This window comes from Podarcis raffonei, chromosome 4, assembly GCF_027172205.1.
Source record: "Podarcis raffonei isolate rPodRaf1 chromosome 4, rPodRaf1.pri, whole genome shotgun sequence".
NCBI lineage: Eukaryota > Metazoa > Chordata > Lepidosauria > Squamata > Lacertidae > Podarcis > Podarcis raffonei.
Window position 1 is genome coordinate 29,950,813 of NC_070605.1, and position 25,589 is coordinate 29,976,401.

The following is a 25,589-nucleotide window of genomic DNA, read 5'->3' on the forward strand; positions in this document are numbered from 1 at the left end:
TGTCAGCTCTGCATATATGTTTCAGTATAAAGCTTTTGCTGTTATATTCTAGTGAAGTAACACACAATGTGATACTTCGTCGGTGTGAAACCATGTAGTCTTGCATTACCGTATTTACTCGAGTCTAATGCGCCATCAAATCTAATGTAAACCTCAATTTTCAGAACCTTGAAACCAAAAAAAGTATTTACTGGTGAATGTAAATGTGCCATCAAATCTAATGCACACCTTAATTTTCACAACGTGGTTTGGCCAAAAAAAGGTGAGCATTGGATTCAAGTAAATACAGTATATAACCATACAAAGCCATGTATCTCAAATACTTTAGTGACCATGTGTTAGGTTCTCAAATAGTAAGGATCAGATCACCACCAACCTCCTTTGGGTCATTTCAAGTTTGTATGAAGAGGTATGAGGTATATAACTTTTATAAAATAAAGAAATAAAATTTTATGAAATAAAAGGCTTTCAGTGTAGCCTTCATGTGGTGCTGATCCTGGTTTCTATTAAGCATTTGCTGTTAGAAAATTTCTTGCTTTTAAATTAGTAAATATTACTATGATTGGATTACATACGTTTTATTAAATCTGAATAATTATTCATTGAATATATTTTTGCTATTAACTAATGTTGTTCATAAAATGATAATCTTAATTATGTATTTTGAATGAAAAAAGTGTGTGTGTATATATATATCAAAGGACACAGCAAACATTATGATTAAATCTGTCCCCTTTAAATACAGTCATACCTCGGGTTGCGAATGCTGCAGGTTGCACGTTTTCGGGTTGCAGACCGCACCGAACCCGGAAGTACCTGAACAGGTTACTTCCAGGTTTTGGTCTCGTGTATGCGCAGAAGCACAAAATGACATCACGCACATGCGCTGAATCACGTCACGTGCGTGCGCAGACGCAGTGCTGCGGGTTGTGAATGCTGCGGGTTGCGAACGTGCCTCCCGCACGGATCACGTTTGCAACCCGAGGTATGACTGTAAATTGAACAGAAGTTTCTTCTAGGCAACCTCTTTACTGAGTATTCATCCTGATTTGTTTGTGGATAGGTTAGATACCAATCATACAAATGTTATTTGTGGGGAGGAGGTAATGTGTGAATCAACATATCATATATAAAAATAGTGGTATTAGTGCTATAGTGACATGAAGATTACTTTCAAATGTAACTGAGTTTTCTTTCCTTTTTTTTAATGTAGGATGTGAAAGCAATTGTGACGCATTCGATCCACAGTGCAATTCATTCAATAGGAGGAATCCAAGTTCTTTTCCCTCTCTTTGCTCAGTTAGACAATCGGCAGTTACATGATAGTCAAGTGGAAACAACAGTCTGGTAAGTTTAATTTGTTATCAGCAAAGCCTATAGTCTCAGACTGAGGTAATTTTTGTATTATATCTAATGAATGTGCTGGAGTCTCTTTTCCCACTCTACTATGTTTCTTCCAACTCCGTTTCCCCATATAATTTATACTGTGATCTGTGAGGAGCAGTTTGTCACCATAACATCTAAGGAAAGGGTTGGGGTGAGGGGAAGAGTGTGAAGTTTAAAGAAATTTTTATCAACCTATATGTATATGGGCTATACTTTTAAAAATCTGCATATATCCTTCTGATATCTCCAGAATTGTGAAAAATTTAATCTTTAGACATTGTCTATTTTGCTCTGTAAATGCCAACATCTGTCACTAAATGGTAGATAGAAGATTTGTTCTTGCCAGGGCATAGTGTGGTTTTTAAGAACTACTGGTGAATGCAAAAATGGAGTACTTGTTTTGTGCATTTGTCATATTGACTGCTAAATATTTTCTTAAGAATTGTGAATAAAATTTGTTGATCTCACTAAGCTGACTTGTTAATTCAGCACTCAGCTGACTTGTTAATTAGTGTTTAATGTAGTAACACCAACATTTGCTAAGTTTGATATTTTACCACAGTATTAACACCAGCAAGTGTATTGCTCAGTATTCCTCAGAATAGTTAAATAGAATTCTAGCTGAGCCTTGGTGTGTATAAAGATTCTCAAAGTCAAACAAATGGGTATTGATAGTAGTAGAATTGTCTCCCTTTGTAGTATTTTGGATTATAAAAATGGTGTCCATCATTTTTAAAAGACAAAGGATGTTTAGCCTTTAGCTGCTAGTGAGGTTTGCTAAATGTTCCATTTCTGTTGTCTAGTTTGAACTTGCAGGAAGTAAATACTCACATGCACTCGGATGATGATAAAGAAGTACAAAAGGATAGAGGAAAATGCCGCTCTAGTCCAGTAGTTCACTTGAGCATCTACTACCAATCATCTTTCCCAGAAAATGAAAGAGCGGAGATCTGGTTTAAAGTCTGAAGCCTCCAGCTCTTTCTTCCATTTCATTATAGCTTTGATTTATTGGGAAGAAGAGATTCTAGTTGATTCTGTTTTGCCTCCCATTAGTTGAACATGGATCAGCTTGAAGGAAGGTGGCTGCTAAGCCATCCACTTCCATGCCTGACAGATCATTACAGCTGTTCCTTTCATCTCTTCATATTTATTGACCTTGGAGAGAGAGAACCAATACTGGCAAATCTCTTGAGTCTCTCCATTCAGTTACCAAGTACCTAATGCTGATACTTTCACAGAATGAGTGTGTTAGCCACCTTCAAAGTTGGTATCTCTCTTCCCTCAAGGCTGAAGAGGACAGTATGAAAAGAGAAGGTGTCTTATTCAGTCTGCTGCTACTGCTTCAGTGAGTTGAGTAAAAGCACTACCAAGGTGTGAAGCAAAAAGCATAGAAACCTGAACCTTTAGGCGAAAAAACTAAATATATGGAGCAATTGAGTCTGCTTTCCTTTCTTCAGGGTTATTGGCTTTAAAAAGTTTGCTTTACAATAATCAGGCATTTGAAAGTATTCACAAAATGTATGGCTCTTTTTGAGATCAACTTAACCTTGTGTTACCTGCACTCAGGGCACCAACGTTTTTGACTGTAAATCTACTGAAGAGAAGATTTTGTACCTGTTTTGGGTGTGAGTCAGCCTAAGTTAAATATCAACTTAATTCTGTCCCATTGATTTAGTGAGATTTACCAGGAGTCTACACATTTGGGCTGGTCATCTAAAGCCATGTCCATTATGATGCATGTCTGAAACATAGTGCAATCTCATTGTGTGAGAACTGGGTAGGATGATATTCTGAGCAGCACAAAAACAAGCCCTGTCTCCAGCTGGGAGGTAGAGGAAGTGCACTGAGGGCTTTAACTCTGTATTTCTTTGGGTGTTTGTACTGTGGATACAAACTGACATACATCCAGTTCTGAGCTGGAGCAGGAAGGAAGAAACATACTTTGCCTCTGCAGTTATTGGGTGCTCAAAGCTCCAGGGTTGAGAGAGAAGCTGGGACACATCAATAAATTTATTAGGCAACCAAGTGCAGGTTATAGCCAAAGGTGGGTGGAACCACCCAAGCAGTACAGTACAAAGGCATATATTCACAGAAATAAAAGTTCTTAAAAGGAACAGTTGTTGTCACATGCTTTCCTGTGTTGGGATGATTTCATAGCACCCTGGGGCAAATTACGCCCTCCAGAAGGGATGGGGGTAAATGGATGATATGGATACCTGTTTGAGAGATTTCTACACCCCACTGAACATGGTATAAATATATTCCTTTAATTAGGAGTGCTTTTGAAATGCTACAATATTTTCTCCCTAACAAAAGTGCTTTTAGGAGATTGTGTGCTATAACCATAGAACTGAAGAAACAGATTATCCTTTGAAATAGTAAAAGAAGTTAGAGATGTGAATTTTTCCTTCCAAAATTATTGAAAAAAATATATGAATAAGAGAAGTGGGAGACAGAATGGTGCAGAACTGCTAAGGAAACTAATAGACTAGAGTATTTATATTATAAATAGTACAATCCTGTGAACATTTATTCAAAAGTTCTACCATGTTCAGTGGGGTGTACTCATTAGTAAGTATGAAAACATTCAGACTCTTATATGGACAAGATCTTTAGCAACTGCAAAAAATTAGTTCAGTGGACTCTGACTATCTCATGGTGTGCTATCTCATGATCCTGCATCCCCTATTTTTTTCAATCTCTTTATGGTTCTCTGAATTCTTGATTGTGCTCACTCTTTCCCATTTGAGGCATTTCTTGATAACTTTGGCAGATCTGTTAACACAGTTGAAATCTTCTTCCCTGTAATTTCCATCCATAGGTTCTGGAACAAGAGAGAACAACTCTGTTCCATCTTTTGTGTGACAGCTCTTCAGATATTTGAAGACTTCTGTACCTTTAATATTCTGCTGTCCTGGTGAAACATACCTAACTCCTTAAACCATTGGTTTCTAGACCTCTCACTGTTGGTGTAATTTAGAAAAATGGGTGAAATTGCACTAAGTGCTCTGGCCATGTCTTGAGGAGCCCATCTCTTACGTCTGGCTTCTGTTTAAAGAAAGCGGCACTTGGTGGTTAGAAACAGTCCAAAGCTCATTTTTATTTTCACAGCCTTTCTTAGCATGATTACTTTACTTAGATTCCAAATCACTGAGGTGTTTTTAATTGTGATTAGGACACTGTGCTCCTGTCAATGCAGCCTTAGTTTGCATTCATTTTTAAGCACCTGCTTCATATTACTGACTTGTGACAATTATGATCAACTAGGACACCTAGATACTTCCACATTCGCTGATGCCAAACTTGATCTACGCCATTACATTTTACCTTTACCTCCCCATCATACATTTGTGCCTTTGATTCTTGATATCTAAATGCAGGACTTTACATTTTTCTTTGTTGAATTTCACCTTATGTGTCCACCTTACATGTCCATACCCTCTTGATTCTTTCTTTTATGGTGTTTGTATCATTTGTAGCTTTGTATCATTTGCAGATTCGATAAGGATCCCATTGGCTTCTTTGTAGAAATAATTTTTAAAGATGTTGAACAGCACAGGGCCTAAGGCAGATTCTTGTGGCACTCCACTTGATATTTCCATCTAGGATGATGCTGAACTGTTAATACACAGTTGTTATGTACAGCTGTTCAACTAGTTGACTGTTCACCTAGCAGTAGTAGTATCTCGCTTGCGTTTACCAGCTTGTCAGCAAGGGACATAGGAGCGTTTGTCAAATTCTTTGCTGATATAGTGATATACTATGTCTGCGGTGTTCCCATGATCTAGAAATTCTATTTTTAAAATCTATGGTTGGTTTGATGTCATGTGAAAATTCCATATTATTTTTGAAGCTATTCATAGACAAATTGCTCAATAATTTGGAGTGAATAGAAAAACATTAGATTTTGATAAAGGTAGTATCTCAAGGTTTTAGGTTGATACTGATTTTCTAGGTTCATTTCAGTCTGTTTGGTGGCCGGGTTTTAAATATGCTAGATTTGAAATATTTACGCTTTGAATGGCACTATTTTCCTATTGGTTCTATGGGATGCAGGTGGCCCTGTGGTCTAAACCACTGAGCCTCTTGGGCTTGCCGATCAGAAGGTCAGTGGTTCGAGTCCCCACGACGGGGTGAGCTCCCGTTGCTCTGTCCCAGCTCGTGCCAACTTAGCAGTAAGAAAGTACACGAATGCAAGTAGCTAAATAGGTACCACTGTGGCAGGAAGGTAAATGGCGTTTCCGTGCATTTGGTTTCTGTCACAGTGTTCCGTTGCGCCAGAAGTGGTTTAGTCCTGCTGGCCACATGACCCGGAAAGCTGCCTGTGGACAAATGCCAGCTCCCTCGGCCTGAAGCGAGATGAGTGCCGCAACCCCATAGTCAACTTTGACTAGATTTAACCATCCAGGGGTCCTTTACCTTTTTACTTTTACCTATTGATTCTTCTGAATCTATCAGTGGTTTTTGATTCAATCACTAGTAGTATCATTCTCCGCTGTGTGTCTGGGATTTTGGGGGCACTGTTATGGTGGCCTAAACATACTTCAAATATAGGTTCCAAAAACTGCTGCTTGACACCCAGATCTCTGGCTTTATGGCATGACACAGGGTTTCATTGGGAGATAGATATTTTAAAAATATCTGCATGAAACTTCTCAAGTAGATTATCTGGACATTTGGAGTCTGATGTGATCAGTTTGCTGATATTACCCAACTGTTTCTCTCCTTTCCATCTCAGACTAGAGAAGCCATGAAAGTTATGAACTGGTGTTTGGAATCGTTGTTATACTGACCACTTCCTGTCACATAAGCCTGTGTACTCTCATTGATCATTTAGAGATCATCTGCCATTTCGTTGGCAGCCGCAAATGATAGGGGCCTCTCATTTGCTGCTTTTAGTCTTTAGAATTATTTGTTCAAGGAGATCCACTAGGCCACTGGCCTAGGGGTTTCTAATTGTTTGATTAATCTCAGAGCTAGAAGGGTTAGGCAGCATTTGCTGTTTATAGGAGAGGATTGGCAAATTAGCTGATGAATAGGTCGTTTTCCAAGTACAGGTAAACAGTCATAACTAAAATAACCTAGCCTTCAAATATGTATCAGTTCAGAGAAGGCAGCTAAGGGGTGGTGTGGGACTTGGAACATTTTAAAATTCAAATTCTGAGAGGAATGGTGGGGGTCATTAAATTTCTTTTCCAAATGATCCACTTTTGATTAATAATAGATGACCAGTGTTGGAATCTTTACTAGGCGACTACAGTGTTTTGACATTTGCTATTTATGTATGAGTCTGAGATATCAAATATACCAAATACCAACATAGTATTAATTTATTTGGAATGTTGCTGTAGTTTTTCAGGTCTTGAATAATTGTTATTTTACTTCTCTGAGTGTTGGAGGGACGATGATTTACTAATTTATATACCACTTATTGCCAAAAAAGAGTTCCAGCTAAGGTTATAATCCTAATCCCATTTACTTCAGAGTAAGGCCATCATATTAAATAAGGTTTACTTCTGAGTGCATTGCATTGTTAGTCATGCTGAAATCAGTCATGCTGATTTCAATGGGTTTATACTGTCTATGAGTAATGTTGTATATCACCCCAAATTTGCAGGGAAAAAATAAGAAAAGATGCCCTCAATGTATTATTATCATGGTCAAGTTGCAAGGAGCACCACATTGCAAAAGCAGATAGATGCCAGTTTGTGCTACATTGGAACTCAATGTTTATCACTGATGTTTTGTAAGGGAATCATTGCTGTATACTAGAATCATACTGTAACTATAATCAGTCTATTGGTCTTAACAAAGTGCATCAGAAGAACTGCTGATTAAAATCCAGAATTTCTTCAACTAGCTATTTTATTCATACTATTTGGCATATTTTCCAATATGTTGTTTACATGTAGTATAGATTGTGATCGGATTTCAAAATCACTTTCTTACCATAGAGTTGGATTTATGTACCATAACAGAAATGTAAAGTCAAAGGTTGTCTCCCTAAACTATTATTATTTTGTTGTCCTAATTAACTAGGAGCCTATTACAGTCAGGGACAGCTCCATAGGTAGAACATGGCAGTAGATTTAGGACTTCATTAAAGAGTAAGTAGTTAGTTAGTTGTTATGGTTACTGTGACATTTGGAAGTTCTGCCTCAGGTACCAAAAGATCCTTCTTAAGCCTTGGGCAGAACTGTTCCTAGTTCTGAATTTTTGTTTTTGTAATGAGCTAGCAAATTAGTAAGGACCACTTTATGCTGCTTTTTTTTAAAACAATGTAACATTGGTGGGTGCTGTAAGAATTCATCTTGAACTGTGCCCAAATTGTTATTTTCCCCAATAACTGTTCCTGCCAAAGAAGGTTAAATATACTTTTTGTTGACAACTAAACAGTATAATTTGTAACAACATTTGTTGTGAGTCGAGGACTCTTCCAGGAAGCAGAATGAGGCACGGAGGCTGCCGTGGCTGCTTGAATGTGGCTAAACCCCGCCCCCAGGCCAAGCCTATTGGCTGGCCCACTGCAGGGCGGGGTGGCAGCCGGGGAGATGATGCAGGGGGCCAAACATGCCCCCTGCCAACGCGGGAATGGTTCCCACTCACAATGCCTCCCCTCAGGGAAGAGGAGAGGCTTTCTCGCCCAAGGAAAAATGTGAACATACTCTTCTTCTTCTCTTCTTTGGCAGTCACTCTTAGCCAAGTAAGATTGTCTTCCATAAACACAGTTTTAACAATGAGTCCGTAAGTGACTGTGGAGGCCAATTCTGGATCCACACGTCCTTCCACAGTGGGGCCATTGGTTTCCGGGCGGGAGTTGATCATGGTGTGGATTTGCCAAGCGTGCCTTCCTCTTAGCATGTTTCTCCCTTGTGACCTGAGTTCTAGTGTCTTCAAAGCTCATGACACCTTTGGTAAAGGCAGTTATCCAACTGGAGCGCTCGCAGGCCAGTGTTTCCCAGTTGTCAGTGTTTATACTACATTTACGGCTTCGCTCACAAGGGCCCACTCACCATGACAAGGTGATGGTCCAGAGAGTGGGTGTGAACATACCTCTTTGAAAATATGGAGGATTTTGCAAATCAATATGCTTGTAGACATTCTGTCCTATATTTCATACTGACTTAGCAGACTGATAGTGATTTTAGTAAAACTCCAGTCTTGCAATGGCAGTCCATTTTGGAATCAGCAGTTGTGTGTTAGTTGCCTAGATAAAATCATTGATGGAATGTGCCTCTAAAATTGAGTATTCCATTCCAGCCCCTCTTCTGTCATTCTTGCAACATGTTCCCTCATCCCTACCCACTCAAAACTCCTCCTACATTCTCCATTTCATCTCTACTCCCCTACCAGCAATTATAGAGACAGTATACATCTGAATAACAGCTGCTGGGAAGAAGCAGCACTTGATCACTCTTGTCAGCATGCACTGCTTGTAAACTTTCAGGAGGCATTTGCTAGGCAACATTGAAAGGAGAATGTTGAACTGATGGAGACTAGGGACTTGCCCAGTGACTTAACTAAATACAAGGTAAATATGATACTTGAAACACTGTCACACTATGTCACTGTTGACAAGAGAGCCTTCTTTGCTAGTCCCTTGCTTTCCAAGCAAAATTACCTTTACAGAGAACATAAGAACTTATGGCAGAGACTAACAAGTGATAGAGGTCTCCTCCTTTCAGGCATAGATAGTCCTAGACAAACTCAGGAGCATCAATGAAGTGAGTCCTCCAAGACCTCTCCTGTTGTCAGTAGGGATGGGTGAATCTATCCATTTTGGTTTATCTCAGTTTCTCATTTTTCCAAGCTTAAGTTCAGTTCTTCTCATTCCCACATCAGTTTGCGATTTTGAAAAGAAGAAAAAACCTCATGAAAAATAACCAGCTTTACAGTGCAAATCTCTCCTAATATACACATTTTTCTGTGCAATTTTGCAAATACTCCAATTTTTCCAAACAAATTTATCCTAATATTTTCACTTAATATATCTATTTTTATGCACACTTCATCTTTGCAAATACCTTTTTGTACACATTACTTGACTGAAGAACTGTATCACAGAATTGAGACGCAGGCGAATTTTGAAGGATGGCTGTGTTTTGGTTCCTGTACTTATTGTTTTGGAAAGTGCAAATTAGGTAGGTTCTCCTTGAAATGTGAACTGAATGGAATTTCTTCCCATTCCCTAGTTATCAGTAGTCCTTCCTGTTGCCTGTCTTTGCCACGGCAGAAGGTCAAGTTTGCTTTGTAGGGGACTGAAAGGGAGAATTTCAATTTTTCTTCAAATTGTGCAAGTACTTGGACAATCCAACTAATTACTGGACAAACTGTGGGGTGGGCTGTGGAGATGGTTGCCTATCGCAATTATTGATAAATTTGTATATCGACCATTGTTTTGCTCATATACAGATATACTATTGTGTTCTAGATAGGACATGGTATAGAGGAGATATAGGATTGGGCTGAAGTATCCTTTATATTTGCCTTTGTATCTAGGGGAGTTGGAAATAGGAAACAATGGAGAGAAATTTTGTATGGCAATGCACAGAATTTTGCAAGTTTAATGTGAACCCTGCAGCAGTCCGATGCAGTTTAGTTTCTGGTAAGTTAAATTCTGTTTGGAAAAAAATGTTCATCTTGGAAGATGACTTTCTTAACAAATGTTCCTCCTCTGTTCAATATTTCAAAAGCTATTCATGGAATAAATTAGGTATTGCAATCATGAAAGCTATTTTGCTTGACATGGTATTAAGTTGTGCTGGGAGCCATTTTAGGATTGAAGAGTGGGATATAAATACTTGTAAGAAAATTAGTAGGATTTTATATAGTGCAGGACCAGCATTTTGATGTATGGCTCTCCTAGAACAATAGTCAGATCCTACTTTACTAGTGTTTTGCAGAAAGTTTCACTTGCTAGTAAGTACTAGGATAGCATTAGTGTCACTCAGGAGAAACCATTTTCTTCAAGCATTATAAAGTACATATATCCAGGAATAAGTCCTAGATAGAGGGCCAGACCTCAGTTGTAAAGCACCTGCTATGTGAAGGAGCTTGGGTCCAACCCCAGTATTTCCAGGCAGGGCTTGGAAACACTTATTTCTGAAATCTCGGAAAGCTGCTGGCAGCCTAGAGTAGTCATTATTGAGCTAGATGGACCAGTGCCCCATTCACTTCCACTCAGCCTAACCTACCTCACAGGGTTGCTGTGGAGATTACTTGAGGAGGGGAAGAGCCATATATACCACCTTGAGCTCCTTAGAGTAGAAGCTGGGCTACCAGTGCAACAAATAAATAAATAAATATAATGTAAATAAACATAAAGACACCTGTTTTCACGGGGGGCGGAGGTCATGTAACTTTGTGAAGACATTTTGGACAATTGTTAATAGCCACTTAGAATTTATGATGAAGCCTTTGGGGTGTTGTTGTTTTTTGTAAAAAGCTGTAATAGGCAATTAGGATTCATAATAAATGCCTTGCTTAAAAAAAAAACAACCTCAAAAACTTTTCCACAAAAAAATGCACCTCAAGCATATTGTCAACAACAGGCAGTTGTCTGAATGGAACCAATAATTATAAGGCAGCTTATAGGAGCAGTTTACCCAGCAGAATGGAGGCATGAGAGCAGCCTCCCAGTCCTGCTTCTGCTTTTTGGGTTAAAGTGGAGGCAAGGTCAGGGCTGTGCTTCCACTGGTGTTTCTGAATAGTTGTGGCCTCATTGTTGGATTATCATCCTTAGATGGTTTCAGGTGTTACTTGCTTTTGCTTTTCATTTCTTTGTAGAACTCCTCCCCTTTCCCCCAGTTTTCATCTATTATTTTTTATAAACAGATCTTTACTCTGTTCAGTGCTAAATGGTAATGAACCTGAACTAAAGTTGAATATGAATTGATATTATTTTATTAGGGGTCCTTGGAGATGGAAAAATAATACTATATGCTTCATTTTGACATATTTCAGATAAATCAATTAGGTCTGAAGGGCACTTCACTTTTATTTTGGTATATCAAGATGTTAAGGTTTTCCAGGTTTTTTAAAAATGACATTTTAATATAAACTGTACAAACATAAGGAGAGAAATACGAAGAAACAAAATTAATTTGATAACAATTACTAAAAGAAAAATAAATAAAAGAGAAGAGAAGCAATTTTTAGCTTTAAACCAGAGAAAAAAGTGAACATGTCATTCCCTAAAGAGATTAGATAGATAGATAGATAGATAGATAGATGATAGATATAGATATATATGCCAATTCTTTACAAACATTCTCAAACATTATATTTTCTCCAGTGTGGGTATAATTTTATTTATAACAGTAGTATTCCAAACTCTAAAAAAAATTAGTAAAGAAGAAGAACCATTTCTCCCCAATACTTGGCTTTTGACATTTTTGCTGGGATCAAAAGAATAGAAACCACTTCAAGGTCCACATTTTCATCACCTCCCTTCAAGTAATATAAAAGTATATTTACTGGATCCATTGATAACACATACCGTATTTTTCGCCCTATAGGACGCACTTTTCCCCCTCCAAAAATGAAGGGGAAATCTGTGTGCGTCCTATGGGGTGAATACAGGCTTTCGCTGAAGCTTGGAGAGCGAGAGGGGTCGGTGCGCACCGACCCCTCTCGCTCTCCAGGCTTCAGGAAGCTATCAGCAAGCCTGAGGAGCCCTAGGCTGCGGATAGCAGCCTGCTGCACGGAGCGCGGGGCGCGCTGAAGCAGAGCGCCCCGCGCTTCGGGCAGACATCGGCCAGCCCCACAAGCTCGGGGGACAGCGGGGAAGCGCAGCACCGCCATCCCGCTGTTCCCCGACCTGGTTTTGGGGGGGAAATAAAGGAATTTCCCCCCCTTTATTTCCACCCCCAAAAAACTAGGTGCGTCCTATGGGACGAAAAATACGGTAACCTGTTATTTGTTTGCTGTATCTCAATATTTGAATATTATGACATTTCGATAGAATATGGAGGTAGACTGCATGTGCCATCTCCCAATCTCCAGCAAAGTTGTTTCCGATGTTGACGGTGTAGGAGAAAATCTCTATGTGATGTAAAGCTATAAAATTATTAATACATATGTACATAAATATTTCCCCTGTTTTATAACACAGCTTTTGATATTTTGTGCAATGCATAAATAACTTATGAAATTCACTCTGACTTGTTTTTTTAAAAGATGAGTCATTGATGGTAGATTCTTCAATCAGCCACTATTAGTTCTGACAAAAAAAATTGAATTCATGTTCTGAAACAGTATATTTGGAGTACCCTATGCGGGAGATGAATAGGGTATGCTCTGTACCAGAATGGACAGGACTAGAATGCACCTTAGTCAGATCCATCAAGACAATTCTCTGCCTTCACTTTAATTTGTGTTTCTCAGCCTTAAATGTTTGTTTTACAGGACTGCTTATTGATTAAGGAAATTTTAATTGATTCTGTTGAGTTAGTCCACTAGTTTGATTTACAAGTTTTCATGAACTTGTATATGTTATTAAGAGGTGCTGCACCTGTACATAGAGGTTTTATTGTTGACCGTTGTAGCTTTTAAAGAACATATAAACTGGCTCATAACAGAGTTACACTTGATTTAGCGTCCCAAGAATAGAAAGCCAGATACATGCGAGATTATTCCTTCTCTGTCCATCCTCAAGGCACCATGTTCAAAGAGCTACATGCCCTTGTCAAGTTTCTCTCCTTCTATTCCATGAAACTGAGAGTCCCCTTCTTCACCAGCATCTGCAAAGAGTTGGTTCAATGCTGGTGCCCATCCTCCTTTTGCTGCCTGGCACATCTCCTTTAGCTATCGGCAATGCAGACTGAGCTGGCATAAGGTGCCAGTGACCTGACTGTAAATTAGTTTGCTGATGAGATTGCGAGTTAGACACTTATGCTGTGTGTAGAAGTGATACTGATTGGGCTCGTACGAAACACCTTTGACCACTTTGCTTCTGGTGGCTGTTTCAGGCTTTTCACATTGCAAAAAGGCAGGTGCCACAAATGTGCCTACATGTGCATATGTATTTAACACTGACTCATGGGTTGATAAAAGTGTAATTCCTGATTAATTGAGTACAAAATTCAATCAATCAGATTGATCAATTAGCATTGCAGCCTTATTAGCTACTAATACTTGTTCTTATGGATTATGTTTCTGTACATGGTTTGGGGTTCCACATTTATGGTAGAGAATGCAGTAAACAAATTAATGCTCTTATGACTTGACAAAGATTTGCATAGCCGATTCGTGTCTTGTTTTTAAATCTTGTGTACATAATGAAATAGGTTGATGCAGTTTTATGTGTAGCAGAGATGTGTTGATTAAGAAGATTTTGAGAATGTCATAGCAACAAATATGATGATGATATAAAGGATTGACATAGTTGGGCATGCACTATTGGTTTGCACAATTAAATGTGTTGTATACTGCCTGAAGACCACAGTTGGATAGGTGGTATAAAAGTATAACAATTGAGTAAAATATTAGGGGCTCCCTCTCTCCTCGCCCTGCTCACCAAGCCTTCTGCCATTTCCTCATATTAAGCCCTTGGAGCTTGCTCTTCCCACCACATAAACTACTAAGCTTGTTTTTCACCCCACCCAATTTCTGAAGCCACTTTTCTCTTCTAATCTGTAGTGCCAGTTTGCACTCCTATTTTCACTCTTACTCCTTGTCCATGCCTCCACCCACATGGTGACCTCCTTCATCTCCCTCCTCCCATGAATCATAATGACTAATCACCCTTTTCACCCTCACTCCCTTTCCCCCTTCCACTCTCCTCCATAGTTTTCTCAATTCTTCTTTGCATACAGATCACCCCCGCATTTCCATGCTCCCCCCTTTCTCCTGTTCTGCAGCACAACCCCATGCTGATATATGTTACCGTGTCTTTAGGATAAGAAGAATCTTAAGAGCAAGGCTTTCAATTAACTTCTTCAGTTAGAGAAAGTTCAGTTCAGTTTATGGATATGGTACATATATGGGCATTTACTTGTTAATAAAGCATTTCTTCTAATTTACTGTTGAATCTGGGACTTCATGTTAAAGATAACACATGGTACCAAGAATCAAATACATTGGGCGAAAGTACAATGGAACATCTGAGAGCTCCACATCCTTTATTTCTCTCACATGAAGCAACTGAAGAATGGAAGAGGGAGACTTTTCCCCCCTTTCAGTGCCCCTCAGTTTGAGTAAAGTGGGGGTGGATTGACATTGAATTGAAAATGGTGGTTTTAAAAATGGCAGAGGTTTGAGCAAAGCAGGGCTGTGGGACAGTGAGGGGTTGATTTAAAAAAGAAAGAAAAAGAAAACCGGTTTTAACAATGTGAAATAGCAGAGAATGGAACAATGCAGGTGCTAATGCATATCCTCTTTCCCAACTCCCTTCTCTCTGCACTCAGGTGTTGTTTTAAACTGCCACTTCCCCCTGCTCACTCTACACACACTGCCATTCATTTTTCAACCAGAAACCATTGGATTTGTTTAATTTCCTCAAACGTTTCCATTTTTACTCACGGAGCAGGGCTTTGTAGCCCACAGTGCTCTCTCAAAAGCTGATATTTATGGTCAGTGGAGCCCATTTGCAATAGTGGAGTGTGTGGTGCAGTGGGCTGTTGATGGAGAGTTGACAGAAATTCCATACACACCACTCTGTGACAAAAGTCTGCTTCTGCCTGTGCAAGGGAAAGATAATTTGTTATAATAACATGGTTAACCTTTAAAACACGGCATTTCTTCAGAATATTCATAAAAGTAACCCTGTCTTTAGTCCAAATGTACTATCATGGCACAAAGAATGGGAAAATAGGAATTGAAACTTTCCATCAATTTTATTTATTTGTTTGCTGTATGGTGATTGGGATTTGCATTGGTCAGTAAAGAGTTTGTATCTCGTTGTTTTAGCAAACACATGAATGAGATGAGATCTGGTGCACTATTGACTCATGCTTGATTTTTTTGCTTTACCTAGTCAGCCTTTGAATTACTGAGTATATTTATGCTGGTGTGGCTCTTGTGTAACAACTATGTGGCATTACTTCTGTCAATAGCTTTTGTATCATTATAAATGACGTGTAGGTCAGTATAATTGGGTTGTGTTTTAATTGTCTGCTGTTGCAACTACTCAGTATTTGGTTTTGAGAATTGAGGAAAGTATCTTAAACATAGAATTATAGAGTTGGAAGGGACCCTTAGGATCATCTAGTCCAGCCCCCCACAATGCAGGAATATTCAGCCTTCCCTTACAGGGATCAAACCTGCAACCTTGGTCTTATTAGCACCATGGTCTAACCAACTGAGCTATCCAGCTCACATAGCATGCTCAGTTTAGATAATTAAAGAAGTATTATTGGGTAATATCAAACTAAATTAAAGTTGCAGTAGACCTATTTGAATCAATAGACAAGTGTTTTCTGAGTATGACTAACATTGGATATACCTGTTGTTTCCTGTAGCAAACTGATCATTTTTTCATATTAGTATTTATTCGTTTATTAAGAAATTTGCTAAATACATGTTCATTTAAAGGGAGCCTTAATTTTATTAAAATATTTATATCTGGGCTTTCTGTTAAAAAAGCCCCTCAGTGTAGCTTACCACATTCATTAAAACAATGAAATGTCACATTTATTTTTAAATGACAGTTGACTTTGTCATTACATGTGAACTATCTAGAACATGATTTGTCCAAACTGTATTTTGCCTTCAAACCAGAACTGGAATCTCACTTCAAAGTGTGGTTTCCAATTTGAGCTTTGGCAAATTTGTATATGACCGTAAACTATGGTCTACCTCAACCAGAAATTGGAGCAGAAGGGGGAGGAGAATGCAAACCATGGTCATTACATGTAAACTTAGCCAGAGTACTTGGAAGCGGACAGATTTTCCTTCATCTTTATGACAGGCCTTCAGTTTCTCCCTTCCTACCTATAAGGATGGTACTGATTTTTATTTGACATCATTTGAGTTGTCAAGCCTTGATTATCATTAGAATGTGTCAGTACTACTCGTGATATTACACAGTGTTGTCTTGCACTCATAAGTAGGACTCTTCCATATCCAAAAGAAAAGCATTTAGACAATCACATTTTGTTTGTTTGGATGTCCTGCAAGATGATGCACTTGGGTAGAGTCCTGTCAACTCAAGTCCTATCAAGGCTTCCTTCTGATTACCTATAATTTGTTAATCATGTAAACCTCAGACTGTCTTTGACAAATAAGGGATTGACCCAGATGAGCTCTGTGTTTTGAGCATGATTGTAATGTGTCAGTATTTAAAAATATTCAGAAGAATGTAATTTGCAAGTGGTTTTTTCTGCTTATAGGATTTAACAGCACTAAAAACTAAATCTGGAACACTTTCAGTCTAATTTGTGCCTGTACTTTATATGCAGTGCTACCCTCTTGGCTTTCTTGGTGGAACTTCTTAAGAGTTCAGTTGCCATGCAAGAACAAATGCTGGGTGGAAAAGGATTCCTAGTTATTGGCTATCTCCTTGAAAAGGTAAGTTGTATTAATATTATTTTAATAATATTTTACGCAGAACAGATTGAAATTAAATAAATGTGCCACAAAGTCCACCATAAATGTTGTATGCAAATGATTTCATATTGGACTGGTAAATATTGAGCGCATTTAGTCACTTGGCCATCAGCTTACTGAAGACTTGAACTCCAAGTTGGCGTCTTGTTCCATGTGGTTTAGGTCTCTTTATGCTGATGGTATTTTGTGTCTTGTGAGAATATTGCTGCTAAAAAAACCCTCAAATTCATCTGTGAGGAACTAACATGGTTTTGTTTAAAATCTCAGTGTAAACACATCCTCAGTTGCACGAACTCAGATAACTCTCATTTTTTAAAATCTGCTTTTAGGGAAGACTCTCTTTATTTTACTCTCTTTACTAAACTTGAAATGATGTGCTGGTTGTGCCAAGTGCTACCAGACTTTTTTCCCCTGTTGTTGCTAGGTACTTTTAAAAAAAAATCTATCCCATTGGTCTCAAAATAAGGGCAGCTCTAGGGCTGGCATACATTTTTGCCTCTTCTGAGGATGTTTCAGGGGAGCAGGGGAACTGCAGATACAAGACCTCCCCTGACCCATCCCTACATATCTGTTTTACATCAGCTGCCTCTGAGGCAGTGAAAGTTGAGCAGTGATAGTGGTGAAATTTTATATTGCTGCATTGAAGAAACCCTTAGTGGCAGACCTCCTCCACCTTTGAGAGGGAGGTCTACGAGCGGAGAAGGAAGGCATCGTCCAATGGCCTCTCATCTGTCCTCAGGTGCCAGGGATTGCTATTTCATCCATTTCCTCTGAATTGCTGGTTAGAGGCACTGCATATTCAGAGAAATACTTTTGGGGCTACTTGGTGCCAGCATTCTGAGTGGTTTAGTTGGTATTTGTTTGGTTTTATTTTGATATGTTTTGTGCTTAAATATTGTTGAATGATGAGTTACTGGTTTTAATTTCAGTAGTTTGCATATATTTGTCTAGCTGATGTGTTTCAGTGTAGGTAACATATGAAGCTCTCAATATCTTTCAGCACAGATACAGAAGTGAATATGAACTGAAAACCTGAATTATATCATAGCTGTCAACTTTTCCCTTTCCTTGTGAGGAATCCTATTCAGAATAAGGGGATTTCCCTAAAAAAAGGGCAACGTTGACAGCTATGAATTATATTAATTACATTATTTAATTATTGTAATTTCTTCAGTCATCCAGAGTTCATATAACAAGAGCTGTACTGGAACAGTTTTTATCTTTTGCAAAATATTTGGATGGCCTCTCACATGGAGCACCTTTATTAAAGCAATTATGTGATCATATCCTTTTCAACCCTGCTATTTGGATACATACTCCTGCAAAGGTCAGTGAATAGTGTGTTGTATAAAGTCCTTATTTACACTGTTGATTCATCAGTATAAGCATCACCAATGTTAAAATAATCAAATGGGCTTCCACTGTGGCTCAATCTAAGTAGCAAAAAAACAACAACAAAACTTATGTTTTGCAAAGTGTAATCCACCCTGATAATTTTATCGAAATGTGAAATATAAATTTATTAACAAACACACACTCCCTATATGAGAGCGATTATTCTATTATATGTAGTATAAAATCAGTAGCATATTAGTAACTTGGACTTGTCTTTTTCTCATATAGAAATTTCAAAATTTCAAGACTACTTCTGAATAGTCTAGAAAAGTGAAAATCTATAAATTCATTGCCCAAGATACTCTGAAGACTAAAATCCTTTTATTGTCTGAGCTTGTTTAGAAAGGGGCAGGGCTGCACATGACAACCCTACCCCTCATATCCCCATGTGTATCAACTCCACCACTAATCTTTTCCACATTGAAGGTAACATCTGAAGCAAGATGATTCTTCATGCGTTTGGCTGAGAACACTTAAATTCCTCTTCACAATTAGGAACCCTGACACAGGACTCTCATTTGCTTGGAGGATTATAAGCATGCTCAGCCAGGCTTGCAAAACATCCCCCATCAAGCCTTTCCACTCAGTACAGCACTCTCATTGGACAACAAGCCAAAGTACACCTCTGATGCAGTGCAGTGTGCTTTCACATTTCTCACTTAGAAATTCTCAAAATAAGGAAGGAAAGAGCTGCTGTTCGAGCCAGATGTCTTAAGTTTGAAAATGTGAGAAGTAGCATGTAAACTAAATAAATACAGATGAGGGCTCTGAGGTTTTTTAAAATTGTCAGCATGACTATACCTAAGTTAGCAGAATTTTGGCTGGATTTATTAGTGATTTAGTTTTTTTTAATGAAAGCAAGATCTGTGATACTTGCTAGGAAGAATATATATATATAATATATATATAAACAACCAACCTCTTTCCCTTCCCATTCTGTATTTGTTTTATCTTGTGAATTGCTACTTGCTTGTGTAATGATTACTTTAGGTTGAGCTACAAAGGGTAACTTTTATAATCAATTATTTTATATATCACACTTCTGAATTTCCCTAATGACTTATGGCCATATAAATAGAAAAATGAAATGAATTGATACATGATTTATTTACAGTGTAAACTAAATTAGAAATTACATTTATTTATTCCATTCTTTTTATAATGTTCTTCAGGTTCAGCTCTCGCTGTATACATACTTGTCTGCTGAATTCATTGGCACTGCTACAATCTACACTACGATACGTAGAGTAGGAACAGTATTACAGTTAATGCACACACTGAAATACTACTACTGGGTGGTTAATCCTGCGGATAGCAGTGGCATTACTCCTAAAGGTTTGGGTAAGCATAATGAACTTAGAAATGGTAGAGGTCTGTAAATAATTGTGTCAATATGCTCATTTACACTGCTAAAATAGTTTTCTTATGAGTTGAACTCTGTAACTTCGTAGTAAGAAGCCTATTTTAAACTGATGTTCTCTTTTTGATTGCTTGCGTAGGAAGCTTTTAATTAGCAGCACAAGTACAATTTGAATAAAGGGAGGTTTGGACATTTGTAATATGTGAAGTATTGTTTTGTGACATATGGTTTCTAAAGCTAATTTGGAGTGCATTAAATTATGAGAAGAAACTAAAACAGCAGGAACAGATTTAAGATGCAGATTTTAAATACCAGTACAGTATTATGGTGAATTGGTTGCTAGCAAGTTAAAACATTTAAAGGAATCCCCCTTGTTTAAGGAATATTAACACCACACATTTTAGATATGCTGTAGTATTATTTTGAAATGTTAATTTCATGCACAGTACAATGTTAAATTTGTTGAAGATTCCTAAATAGTTCTCCTGTGGTCTCTACTCAGTTCTTATCTTTCTTGAACTGTTATCCCCTTCAGTACAGCTTATTATTCTATCTTTCTTGTCTCCCCCTATGACCATAGGTCTCTGTTCTGCTGTCATTGGCTGGTTCTCTAATTACTCTTCCATTATTTCCATTGGGGAAAAGTTTTTCTTATCTCCAGTTGTATCCCTCAGAGATCTTTCCACACTATCCCATAGTTTTGATTATGTGGTGACTTCCCTTAAATCCTTACTTATACACTTGGGGTTTGTCTTCAGAGCCTTGGTGGGGACACCCCTATTAATTATTTGCTTTTATATCCTGATGCATAATAGAATCATAGTTTGAAGGAACCTCCAAGCCCTCAGTCAGTTCGGGAATCTTGTAACCACAGCATTCCTGGCAGAGTAAATGCCAACTTTTCCAGCAAAGGAGGGACAACCAGCTCTCGAAGTGATCTGTTTCCACTTTTGAGCAGTTCTTGCCACTAGGGCATTTCTTCTAATGTTTAGCTAAAATTTGATGTCTTACAATTTAAAGCCATTGGTTTCAATCCTGCCATTTAGAGCAACAGAGAGAAACCAAGAGAGAGAAACTAAGTGTATGCATTTCTGAAGTGGATTTTCCAGGTAACCCACACTCACATCACTCTCCTCTCTCTGTTGTCTCCTTTAAGTCAAATTGTAGATTGTAATCCCTTTAGGGCTGCAATGTGTCCTAATGCATGAAGTTTTAAAAAGTGCAAATCAATGGCAGTACATAAAAAATGCTGAGGTCACTTAAAATTGTTGTGTATGTTGCATTTGAGGTGCTCTTTCGTGTTTTTCAGAAGGTCCTCGGCCATCACAGAAGGAAATCATATCACTGCGTGCATTCATGCTTTTGTTTTTGAAACAGCTGATTTTGAAGGTAACATTTTAAAATACTATTGGGCATAGCAAATGACAATAAACATCTGGTGTTAAAACTTAATTGATGATGAAATCTTAAATTGGTCAAATTGTAACAAAGATCAATTAAATCATTTCTGTAGGATCGAGGTGTCAAAGAAGATGAACTACAAAGTATATTAAATTATTTGCTAACAATGCATGAGGTAAGTTTGTAATAGTTAAAAATACAGATCTCTTAACTTGTATTTTGTGTTAACTTCACAGAAATAGTATTTCTCTAATATCTTATGTGGTATTTAGGATGAAAACATACATGATGTACTTCAGCTGCTAGTGGCATTGATGTCTGAACATCCGGCATCCATGATACCTGCCTTTGATCAACGAAATGGGATACGGTAAAATTAAAAACAATAATATTCTCTCATTTTCCTTAGAAATGAAATTTGTAATATTCTATGTCTTCAAATAGATTTAATGAATCATAGCAATTAATTAGTATGCATGACATATAATTCAGAATTTACCAATGTATAATAATTTAAAATAAAACAATATAATATATTTTCTATTTAAAAGTTTATGTCTGATATGCTGTACAGGTGGTTCATTCAGTTTTTACAGGTAGAAATTACAGTAGTCAGTGATATCCCTGCAGTAAAAAATATATAACAAACACCAAGTGAAAGAAGTGTGCATGGCATACTTTATTGTAGAAACATGTGCAAATAAAAGATGCTTATGTAAAAATGTATGGCATGCCAAAGGTTTTCATAGTAAACTGAACCACTGTGATTGATTTGCATGAGGTTAAGGTGTCTTGCTTACCAGTGCTGACCCAGTACCAGCAGGAAACCCCATAATTGAGGAATGCCCACGTGCAGCTGGATGAAAGCTGCTGCCTACAGTATCCCTGTTGGCAATAGCCAGTAGAAAATTTGTCAGTTGTGCTATCAAGGGGGTAAGGTAGGGCTGTGCAAGCAATGAGTCTGGTTCATACCTCTTTGCTGTACCAGCTTGGGATCTTGGGTGGCAAATAAATATTTTCTTTTTGCTCTAGCCACCCAGGTCAACACAAGCAGCAGGGTTTGGTGACTTCACTCTGATCCGTTAAGCTCTACCAGTGCTGGCCAGGGGCTTAGATTGCCTTCGTAGTCTTGATTTACTTGTACCTCCCCCAAAAAAGAATTGTTTTTCTGAGTGACTGCTTTTGTCTGATTTTATCTTGCAGAGTGATTTATAAATTATTGGCCTCAAAAAGCGAGAGCATCTGGGTGCAGGCACTGAAGGTGCTAGGATATTTTCTCAAACACCTGGGTCATAAGTAAGTGCACTGATTCAATTACAAATATGTTCTTCAGACAACTAAACAAAAGAGTCTGAGATACAAAATTTTCCATTCAAAACTGACATTTTTTTACCCTTAAAAATATTGTATTAAAAAGTTTTGTCATTTTGTTTTCTTTAGCTCTTTTTATTTAATTTATGTATTTTATTCATCTTCCTCGCTCTTCCAGAGTGTAGAAGTTGTGGCATACTTTGATAGCAATCTATTTTATCCTGTCAAAAGCCATGTGAGGTAGTAAAATTTGAGAATTTCAAATCCAGAGAACCTACGCAGTGCGCAACTAGTTTGTCAAACTGAGACTTGCTGAATTCATTTTTGTTTTGGAACAAAAGTATATTTTATATCACAATAGATGCAATGGAAATTTCTTTAAACCAATCTCAAATGAAAACCTCTTGTTTGTTTTTGAACAAATTTTGATGGGCACAAATCTTTTTTTCAACATTTTTTAAAATTTAAATGCAATAATTTGTTATCTCTATTAAACAGATCAACAACAGGTTTTTCTCTTGGTAAATTCCATATTTATGTTTTTCTCTAGGCGAAAAGTTGAAATCATGCATACTCACAGTCTGTTCACACTTCTTGGAGAGAGATTGATGTTGCATACGAATACTGTGACCATTACAACTTACAACACACTTTATGAGGTACACATTACTCTAGTGCTATCAAATTCATTTGTAAATGATTTGGTGTAAAACGGCTGGTCAGAGAAGGAAATGTAACAATCTTGTATTGTAGATTTTGACAGAACAAGTATGTACACAAGTCGTTCATAAACCACACCCGGAGCCGGATTCTACAGTGAAAATTCAGAATCCAAGTAAGAATATTTTGATATTGAGACATTGTTGTATTTTTTTTTAAGTCAATCATATCTTAATATAGGAACATTTTCATTAAGTCCTTTGAATGAATGCTTGATTATAGGCAATTGACAGCCTACAGGTTGTTATCAAACTACTTGAGGAATGCTGTTTCAGAGTTTCCTCTGTCCTGATGGAAAGCTAGATAGATTCCAGAGTGTATGAATAATGTAAGGATTACTCCTCTGTTGTGTTCTACTCTTTCCTTACTCCTTTAATTCTCATGTTACTATTTTTTGAACTCCTCCTGCCTTCCAATTTCTTGTCCTCCACCATCACAAGCCAAACGTTGATAGGAAAGAAAACTGTGATAAGCTTGGGGAAAGAAGTTTCCTGATGTGATCCATCCTTTCTATCCCCTCCTTTTGAAAAGGGGATGGTGTTCATAATATATTGGGCTCTTGGCAGAAGTGGCTGCTGGTTATGACTTTAAAGAAGCTCAGAATTTTAGTATTTTTGAATTAAGTGTAGTATGCTAGTTAGAATTTGTTTTGGAACAGGTAGCTAAAATGGTAGATGCTCCCTTTCTGTCTATTTCCATAAATCAGTCTGTTTATAAGGTTGTATATTTTAGGATGCGGGTGGAGCTGTGGTCTAAACCACAGAGCCTAGGACTTGCCGATCAGAAGGTCAGCGGTTTGAATCCCCGCAACGGGGTGAGCTCCGGTTGCTTCGTCCCTGCTCCTGCCAACCTAGCAGTTCAAGGCATGTCAAAGTGCAAGTAGATAAATAGGTACCGCTCTGGCAGGAAGGTAAACAGTGTTTCCGTGCGCTGCTCTGGTTCGCCAGAAGCAGCTTAGTCATGCTGGCCACATGACCCAGACGCTGTACGCCGGCTTCCTCAGCCAATAAAGCGAGATGAGCGCCGCAACCCCAGAATCGTCCGCGACTGGACCTAATGGTCAGGGGTCCATTGACCTTTATATTTTAGGAAACAACCATATTTGCACAGTTTTATAGAAGCTAAAACAATTGGGTCTAATTCATTGACTTTGTTTCTTAATTATTCAAAAATATAATTCATGCATTTTCTCTTTTAAAGTGATTCTCAAGGTTGTGGCAACTTTATTAAAGAATTCAACTCCAAGTGCAGAACTAATGGAAGTTCGCCGTTTGTTTTTATCAGATATGATAAAACTTTTCAGTAACAGCCGTGAAAATAGGAGGTATGCCAGTAATCTTTATTCTCTTTTCTTTGTGAAGCCCATCAAGGTTATTTTCATCTGGGTGGAGGGGTGTTCAGCTATAGTTGTGTAAATTCAGCATTATGTAACCTTCTGAAAAAATCCAGAAAGAATAGTTACAAATCTCAGCATATTTTCCATGGATGTGTAATGTGATGCTGAGAGGCAAACAAAACTTAATTAAAAGAAATACAAGTTATAATATTTTAGAATGGAATGCTTTGAATGAATATTTTGAATGAAATATTCAGGCTTTCCTTATGTCTGTAACAAATGGAAAAGTTCAAATGCCATGTGATCATATTGTAACTATTTTATTTTAGATGTTTACTACAGTGTTCAGTGTGGCAGGACTGGATGTTTTCTCTGGGATATATCAACCCAAAGAACTCTGAAGAACAGAAGATTACTGAGATGGTGTACAATATCTTCCGCATTCTTTTGTACCATGCAATAAAGTATGAGTGGGGAGGATGGAGGGTCTGGGTTGATACTCTTTCCATAGCCCATTCCAAGGTAAGAGTCAGTTTCGGAAGTTCAGTTTAGCTGCTTTCATAGTAGCCAACATGCCATAGATAGAATTTAGTGCCATCTTGTGGATAGTATGAAATATGACCAGTTACCACTGCCTTGGATTATTTTCACTATAGCTCTTCCATCAGCTGCATCTGTGCAATTAAAAATAGCAATATACAATTATAGACTTTAACATATCACATAGATCTGCTTGCCATAATTTGGTATCTTAACTCAAAATTCAACATCTTAACACAGTGTATATGAACACTCACAGAAATGTTGTTAAATAATATTATTACATTACTAGTTAAATAAAGGAGAAATACTGATAATTGAGTATAATACAAAAATCCTCTAAATTGTGGAAATTTGAAATTTTCTTTGCATTATTCAATAAAATATTCAATAAAATTAAATTTTTAAGATACCTTGCTGTTATTTCCCTTCCTTAGTTCTTGTGTAGTGAACCAATTTCGCAATGAATGTAGATTCCTAGATTTTATCAATCTTTTCATTTATAGTTGGTATAATCAGTGCATCATGGCTGCATCCAATGCTGTCATTCCACTCGTGGATCAGGCTTGTGGATCAGTTGTTCAGTATAACTCC

General features: G+C 37.8%; 1 protein-coding gene across 4 annotated transcripts in view; it reads left to right on the forward strand.

Annotated features, from left to right (window-relative positions):
• NBEA (neurobeachin) overlaps positions 1-25,589 on the forward strand; it is a 359,299-nt gene that overhangs the window by 45,702 nt on the left and 288,008 nt on the right. For all 4 annotated transcript variants that reach the window (XM_053386038.1, XM_053386039.1, XM_053386041.1 and 1 more), the window contains exons 10-21: positions 1,214-1,347; positions 16,785-16,893; positions 18,107-18,259; positions 19,500-19,668; positions 20,997-21,076; positions 21,201-21,263; positions 21,361-21,458; positions 22,292-22,384; positions 22,950-23,058; positions 23,153-23,234; positions 24,320-24,443; positions 24,785-24,977. In XM_053386038.1, coding sequence (XP_053242013.1) covers positions 1,214-1,347; positions 16,785-16,893; positions 18,107-18,259; positions 19,500-19,668; positions 20,997-21,076; positions 21,201-21,263; positions 21,361-21,458; positions 22,292-22,384; positions 22,950-23,058; positions 23,153-23,234; positions 24,320-24,443; positions 24,785-24,977 — 1,407 coding nt within the window. The remainder of the gene's footprint in view (positions 1-1,213; positions 1,348-16,784; positions 16,894-18,106; positions 18,260-19,499; positions 19,669-20,996; positions 21,077-21,200; positions 21,264-21,360; positions 21,459-22,291; positions 22,385-22,949; positions 23,059-23,152; positions 23,235-24,319; positions 24,444-24,784; positions 24,978-25,589) is intronic.